This window comes from Sorex fumeus, unplaced genomic scaffold (assembly GCF_029834395.1).
Source record: "Sorex fumeus unplaced genomic scaffold, SorFum_2.1 ptg000098l, whole genome shotgun sequence".
Taxonomy (NCBI): domain Eukaryota; kingdom Metazoa; phylum Chordata; class Mammalia; order Eulipotyphla; family Soricidae; genus Sorex; species Sorex fumeus.
The window spans coordinates 5,585,401-5,593,740 of NW_026606155.1; the positions used below are offsets into that span (position 1 = coordinate 5,585,401).

The 8,340-nt window shown below is 44.5% G+C and overlaps 1 protein-coding gene across 1 annotated transcript in view; it reads left to right on the forward strand.

Moving 5' to 3' along the window:
* The window catches only part of EFCAB11 (EF-hand calcium binding domain 11), a 199,537-nt gene extending 194,637 nt beyond the window's left edge, over nucleotides 1–4,900 (forward strand). The window contains exon 6 of the mRNA XM_056134212.1: nucleotides 4,312–4,900. Within this exon, the coding sequence (XP_055990187.1) occupies nucleotides 4,312–4,396 (85 nt within the window). The 3' untranslated portion in view covers nucleotides 4,397–4,900. The remainder of the gene's footprint in view (nucleotides 1–4,311) is intronic.
* Nucleotides 4,901–8,340: the final 3,440 nt, after the last annotated feature.

Below are 8,340 nucleotides of genomic sequence, written 5' to 3' on the forward strand. Positions count from 1 at the left end.
AGGGATCAAGCGGCCATCATGTTTGGTCCATTGTCTACTTTCAGCATGCACCCACTATCCCAAGCGAGCCCTCCAACCTCCATTTACTAAGTGCTCCTCTCTCCATCCCAGCTACCATACCCCCCAGCGCATGAGATCAGCTTCCAAGCCGTGGGGCAGTCATCCTGACCCTTATTTCCACTGTCCTTAGGTGAGTCCACCCCATTTTCTAGTCCTGTTCCATGCCATCTCCTGCTGCTTTTCTGTGTTTCAGAAAATACCATTGTGCCTGGAGACCGCAGTTGACCATTGTTCCTTCCCTGGTGGTGCTTTCTCGGTGCCTTTTGTATCTCCTTTTATTCCTTGAGTTAGTTGTTGATTTGGGGTATAGGGGACACACTGGTGTGCTCAAGGGCTCTTCCTGGCTCTGTGCTTAGGAATGATACTGGTGGAGATGCTCTTTGTTGCCAGGGATTTGAAGCAGGGCTATTGATGACGCAGCCTCCTGCGGGGCAAGCTGTACCTTCTGGACTCCACAGAGCAGTGCTGAGAAAGACTTCCTTTTAGTGGCCACCCCAGCCCTGGCCTCCTTGGAGCTAGGAGGTACTTCAGAATGTCAGCTGCAGCCTCTGCTGCTCTGACCCTGCCGTCTCATTCACTCCAGTGTGGGCGAGTCATGCGACATAGCGCAACCAAGGCCGTTTCTCATCAGGAAGAGGGACGGTGGTGAGATGCTCCAGCACTGACCTCATGTTGGGGACACCAAACTATCCCTTCCAGTGTCTGTGTCCAGAAACAGGACCCTATGCCTGCTGTCTTCATCCCCAAGCACACTGCCAGTCCGGCCCTCAACACCTTACCCTCCCCCCCCCCACATGTGTGAGTGGGGGGCTCTATGAAACTGCCTTCTTCAGAATAGTTCCAGCTGCAGTGAAAACCTGTAGCTCTTTTTGCCTTTTTAAGTTATGGCTCTGAAATGCACATTTTCTTTTCACCCCCGTTGAGACAGCCAAGTCTAATAGACATCTACTTCTTTTTCTTTGGTGAGGCATTGGAGGACAAATGTTTCATTCTAAACAAAAACAGCCCCAGCAGCAGAAGCAGGCCTCATTCTATACAGAAGTCAAGTGCTGCTTTATACCTCCAGAATCAGTCTTTCCATTTTAGCTCATCTTGGTTCTCCTGAACACCTTTTTACTTCATTTAAAATTTTTAAAGAATTTTCTATTGAATCACTGTGAGATAGACCTTTACAAAGCTGTTTATGATTAAGTTTCAGTCATACGGTGTTCCAACACCCATACCTCCACCAGTGTACATTTCCCACCACCAGGGTCCCCAGTTCCTCAGTTTCCCTCCATCACCACTCCTAACCTGCCTCTATGGCAGACAATTCTCTCTCCTCCCTCCCTCTCTCTCTCTCTCTCTCTCTCTCTCTCTCTCTCTCTCTCTCTCTCTCTCTCTCTCTCTCTCTTTCTCTTACACACACACACACACACACACACACACACACACACACACACACCTTTTATGATGGGAAGCTCTGGCAAAGACATCAAGGGAAACAAAAAGTTAATGCAATTACAATAAGGGTTACTTGCTGAGAAAATGAAGCGAAGGGCCCCCTTTTCTCTAAGCATCAGCAACTAAGTGAATAAACATGCAGCCTCTTCGAATGCTCCTAGAAGTAGTTTATTCTAAACATTCCTTTTCGAGGTTATCTAGTTAACTCACCCTCTGAGACTTATAGTTCAGCCCTGTCAGTTCAGAGAGGAAAGGGGGGGGGGGGGGTGGAAAAGACCATCTATCTAATCCAATTCCTTAGGGGGAAAAATACTTAGGCAATGTTGAGAATCAGCAATGATCAAATTTAATACAAGGGATGGTTTCTTTTTTGTCATCAGCAACCTGTGATGCAGATTATTGTTAATCCCTCTGAAGACATCCGCCATTGTGTGTCGGGTCCTATAGAGTATGAAAGCATCATGTCAGTTTTACCCAAAGAAGGAACGAGAAGCATGGTCTCTACAGCCTGTGATCATTTTACACCAACACACTGCAACATGGTTTCGCCCTGGGGCCAAGAAGTAGGGATTTTCTCTACTTCAAAAGAATGAAAAATGATCATCACTCTATCCAGAACCATTACCGACTTCAGAGACTTGGGCATGAAATATTCAGAAAGTTTATTTTAGAATTCAATATTTTAAAAGCCTGCTTTAAAACTATTACAGTGATTAGTGGCTCTGTTACTTGGGCCAATCCTTGCTTTAAAAAGCCTCGTGTCATGCTTGATACCATCTGTTGTTTCAACAAAATACAATTTGCAGCAACCCCAGAAGCCCGTGAAAGGCACGCCAGGCATTGTGTTAGGTTGTGTTCCCCCCTGCAACCTCCCGTGACAAATTGTGACCACTTGTTGTACTTTATCCTGTCCAGTATGCTTTCTTTCTTTTTGAAAATTTGTGTAAACTATCTTTCCTGTTTTGTTTGGACAACTGGGATGGATCCGTGTGGATTCTTCATAAATGCAATTAAAATTTAAGATAAGAGGGATAGCAGTTGACAAAAATACATTGTCTACCCCATCCTCCTTTGTTGTTGGGCTGGATCAGGCTTTGGGGATTCCTCAGAGCCTTCAGGCCTGTTGTGTATTAATGCGTTTTTATTTTAATGTCATCCATTAAACATTTATTAAAAGCCAGCATATAAACTTCCAGCAACAAGGACCCAGAAAACCTTTCAAAAAAAAATGTAGCTTGGTGTGAGATGAAGCTCCAGAAAGAAGTGGGGGATAATCTCAAGTTACTGCAATATCTGGCAACATTTTTCAATTACCAGGACACCTGGTAAATTTACAGGAATGTGTCCTCTGTACCCACGGAAAGGTGCCCTGAGAGACGGAGGTAGGAAAATGGGCAAAGGCACCCCATAAGGGACCTTGACTTTGGCTGGTAAGAGTTGAACATGTCACTTTGTCCTTCTGATGCATTATCTGGTTGTGGTGCATTTGTCCAGCCTCTGTTCGGGGAGCCCGCCCCATCTCAGTGGCTCTGTGGACACACAGGAGCAGCCCATGTTTGCTCCCACATTCTCCATGAGCCTCCCAGAAGCTCACGTCTTCACTCAGAAAAGCCGATCAGTGTTTGTGAGGATTTAGCTGAGCTGCCGAGGCTGCGAAGGAAGCTAGTGAGAAATTCAGGAGTCAAGCTCGCGGGGGTGGCAGTATTTCACCCCACCCCACCATCCTGTGTCCAAAGGGCAGTCCGGAGCCCTGGTTTGGCGGGGAGGGGTCTAATGACACCACTTTGAGTGTTAAACCTAAGCAGCATGATCTTCAGAAGCTGGTGAATATTTTTAATTCATCATCTCTGCTTCTAAATGGACCCCTCGGAGCTGCAGGACCCAAATTCCCTGAGACGGAACGTGGAGTCAGTGTGATGGAGAAGGGCAATTACTGTTCCCGTCACTATTAGTTATTCTCCGGATGTTGTTGACTACACATTTCTGTCACATTCAGGCACAGTTATTTATCAATAGATCACAGAAGGATCAAGCCTGCTTTTCTATGATCTGTGTAATTGGCTTCGCTCTTTCAGATGTGTTGAACGTATTGTTTCTGAGGGTCTCAACAGATAGATTCCTGTCCTTCCCATCCAATAATATCAGTCTAAGAATGAAATAGACATTGATTTTTCCCCCTTAAAACAGGTGCCTCCGTGGGATGGAGATGGCTCAGGGGGCCAAGCATATACTTTCATGCAAGAGGCCTGGGTTTGATCCCTGGCACCATATGGTCCTGAGTTTTGCTGGGAGCAACTCCAGAGCGTTGATCTAGGAATTGCTGCTGAGCACCACCAAGTGTGTCCCCCACCCGCCCCCCAATAACTTGATCACTTGATCCCCCATTATTCATCGATTTACTCGAGCGGGTGCCAGTAACGTCTCCATTCATCCCTGTTGCGTGCTAGCGTAGCCCAATCGCATCTGTTCGTTCTAGGAACATGCAGAGCCTCAAACCGATCATTCAGGGTCTTGACGAAGAAGTCTGACCATCTTGTAGGTGGGCATCCACGCGATCTTTTGACGTCCCATGGAATCCAGTCAGTAATGGCTCTAGTCCAGCGGTTGTCTGTAAACCTCATTACGTGTCCAGCCCATCTGATTTTTCACGCCTTGGCAAATGAGACAGCATCCCTGATTCTTGAGCGTTGACGGAGATCAGAACTCCTCCCAATAACAAAGACAAAAAAGTGCCTCTCGCCTAAACATGCAAGGAAGCAGCAATGCTGATGTACTCTTATACACGTCTTTCTGTTTTCATTTTTCCAGGGAAGTAGATCAAGACTCAGATGGTCATGTCAGCTTTAAAGACTTCGAGTATGCCCTGAACTATGGACAAAATGAAGCCGAGTGACGGTGACCTGCTCTGGGGACTTCCAGGATAGCCGAGAAGTTGCAGTGATTTGAGCGTCAAGCATCAACGACTTGCTATTGTCCATCGATTTGAATGTCAGTCACATACTTGTGATGAAACTCCGAATTTTTTTCTGATTAATAGCATTTAGTTAAAATATATTTACATGCATATTAATTGCACATATTTTGGAAAAGATACAAAATGCTATATTTTCTTGTTAATTATTGCTTATTGTTTGATGCATGGAATTACATACATATAAATATACATTGATACTTGAACAAAGACACTCATATTTTAAACCTTAGACTAATGGAAAGCATATCAATTTGTAATTTTTTTCCTACATGATTAATTGACAACTGTTATAAGCATTTAATAGAGTAAGGACCAACCAATTCTGTTTGTTAAAAAAAAAAAGATAATACTGCTTTGTGGATAATACTACCTTTACTTCAGCTATTTAACTTTGAGAAAACAGTCATATTCAGTGCAAAAGTAAGCGGGTATGATTGTGTTTCAATAAATAAAACTTTATTTACAAAACCAGGAAGTGGTCAAATTTAACCTATCGACTAGGAAACTCCTAATTGTTGTTTCCAGTGCTAATGATTCCTGGCCCCGGAAGCGTGGAGGTGGTCTTTCCATGGAAGCCTTTCTCCGGCTGACTCACAGCACAGCTTCCTGGCTGCTCTCCTCTGCTGTCTTCTTCACTCTCACGCCCACCTTCCTTCTCACACTGTAGGCTGGGTGGCTGCTCCGCTCTTCCTCCCATACCACCGGTGGTGCCTTGATTCTCATTGATGCCAAAGGCCTAGGGATTGATGGCTTTTTCCTACCAACGGTACCAATTTCCTTCAGGAACTCGACTTTGCTTGTACAAATGTAACAGCTCCTAGGTCTACTAAGAGCTTCCTTGGTCCAAGCAATGAGCAAGGCATTGGGGAAGGAGAAACCAATGACTTCTCTAAGAAGAGGTACCTTGAGTCAAAGTCATCTTTATAAAACAGCTCTTGGGTGATGGACACAGAACAAAAGCATCTGGGTCTGTCTCCAGCTGTGGGGTTTAGCAGAGGTACGGGGGCACACTTGATGGCATTGGATGATGGGACCGGGGTTTTTAGGTGCTGCCCACGTGCCTTCTGTTGCCTCTTGCATGGTTCTGGACGGTTCTGCCACTTGTGCTAACTCAACGTTGTCCATACTGGGCCCTCCCACCTCGGCTTCAGAGAAGGCTCCACTCTGAGTGCTGTCCTCTATGGGAAGAGAAACCATGACGCTGGATGTCCAGGATTTATCATAAACACTTGGGCTGGCACAAGTGTTTTATTGATGTTCATAATTTATGATATTAGCAATCTTTGGAGACCATTTCCTAGAATTCAAATTTTAAAAATTATTAATCATTTTTGAGTCAAGTAAACTATGTAAATTTGTAAAATCAAAATACTAAACAAGAATCATTTGAACATAAAATATGTAATAAAATGTCAATAGATGCAAGTATTTACTTAAATATATTAAAAACAAGATTTTTTTAAGGCAAAATTTTTTTAAATTTTATTTTTTTGATTTTATTGAATCACCATGAGATAGTTACAAGCTTTCATGTTTGGTCACAATCACACAGTGATCAAACACCCATCCCTCCACCAGTGCACATTCCCCACCACCAATATCCCCGGTATACCCCCCCCCTTTTCCACCCTCCCCCTGCCTCCATGGCAGACGATTTTCCCCATACTCTCTCTACTTTGGGGCATTGTTTTGCTATATAGCTACTGAGAGGCCATCATGTTTGGTCCTTTATCTACTTTCTGCACACATCTCCTATCTCGACCCATTCATCCAGCCATCGTTTTCTTAGTGATCCCTTCTCTATTCCAGCTGCCTTCTCCCCTTTGCTCATGAGGCAGGCTTCCAGCTATGGAGCAATCCTCCTGTCCCATGTATCCTTAGGTGTCAGCCTCATGTTATGTTGTAAAAACAAGATCTTAAAAAGTTACCAGAGAGCCTAAATAGACATAACAGTTAACTGTGAGTTGGTATCCCAGATGGGGTCCTAAGTAAAGGCTAATTCTGGGGGCCAAGAATGTGGCTTAGTGGTGTGGCACTTGCCTTACATATGTGAGGCTCTGGGTTTCATTCCCAGCACCACCACAAAAACAAAACACAAAGACTAATGAAATCTGGACGGTTGTTGATAATGCTGTGTCAGATTGCTTGATCCGTTCTGAAAAATGTACCACTGCATCACTGTCATCCCGTTATTCATAGATTTGCTCGAGCAGGCACCAGTAATGTCTGCATTCATCCCTGCCCTGAGACTTTAGCAGCCTCTCCTTTCTCGTCCTTCCCAATGGTGCCGCATTGGAGGCTCTTTCAGGGGTCAGGAGAATGAGACACATCATTGTTAGTGTTTATGACATATTGAGTATGCCACAGGAGCTTTCCAGGATCTGCTGTGTGGGCAGGATACACTCAGTAACTTGTCCAGTTCTCTGAGAAGGAGAACTAGACTATAAGAGGTCATATGCGGCCACGTGCTTCTGGGACCTTTGTTTTATAGTCTCTGGATCTTGGTCCGTTGATTGGATTTCATGGCAATGGGGTAGTTTGTGGGTGTGACTGCCTAGCTACTGGAAAAATGGGGGATCTGGGTAGAGGAGGCCCAGTCCTGATCCGAGCAGCCTTGGAGATCTCAGCCCCGGGGCCCATGCACCTGGGTTCCTCTGCCAATTCCTTCCTGCATGAGGCTCATCCAAGCGTGTGGCCTTGAGCTTGGCTGTGACTGGATATTGGAGTTCTTCGGCTGCCAGGGCTCTGCTTGGGGTAGGGAGGGAAACTCAATCCGCCCCCCTCCAAGGGGCCCCGGTGAAGACAGCCTGGCATGTGGGTAGGAGACTCTGTGGAAAAAAATGTACCACATGCATGTAAAATGTTAATAATATTAAGAAGGACACTGGAGGGGCTGGAGCAATAGCACAGCGGGTAGGGCGTTTGCCTTTTGCGTGGCTGACCTGTGTTCGATTCCCAGCATCCCATATCGTCCCCTGAGTGCCGCCAGGAGTAATTCCTGAGTGCAGAGCCAGGAATAACCCCTGTGCATTGCCGGGTGTGACCCAAAAAGCAAAAAAAAAAAAAAAGGACACTGGAAGCGTATTGAAACTCCCCATGGCTTCATCATTTTACTGGAAATATACAACTCTTCCAAAATTAAAATCTTCCCTTTTTAAAAAAAATTTATAATTTTATTTGTTTCATTTTTTGATCAAATACTCCTGAAATCATATGGAACAACAAGCCCCCACAGATAGCTAAAGCAATTCTTGGGGGAAAAATTAAAATCTTCTTAAAAAATAAAGTATTATGCAAAATTGAGTAAACTCAGTGTTGTGTCTAAAATGAGGAAAACCAATAAAAATGCCGAATGCCCTGAGCAAACACCATGACCTCTTAGCACCTGTATTGCAAACCAGATGCACAAAAGGAAAAAGAGAGAGAACAAGAAGGAAAGTACCAGGGACGGGGAGGGGTGGGGGGTGGGGTTTTATTGGGGTTCTTCATGGTAAAAAATAAGTATTGGTAAAGGGAAATGTATTTGATATTTGCATGACTGAGACATAAACCTGAAAGCTTTGTAACCTTTCCCACAGTGATTCAATAAATAAATAAATAAAAAATAAAAAAAATAAAAAAAAAAAAAAAGAAGGAAAGTACCTCCCATAGAGGGAGGCTGAGGGTGGAGTGGTGGGGTGTTAGAGGATGGTGGTAGGGAAACAGGGGACATTGGTGGTGGGAAATGTACACTGGTGGAGGGATGGGTGCTGGATCATTGTATGACCGAACCCCAACTGTGAACAGGTCTGTAATGGTCTATCTCATGGATATTCAATTAAAAACATTTTTAAACAGAAAGTAATATGGAGTTCATGCCTAAT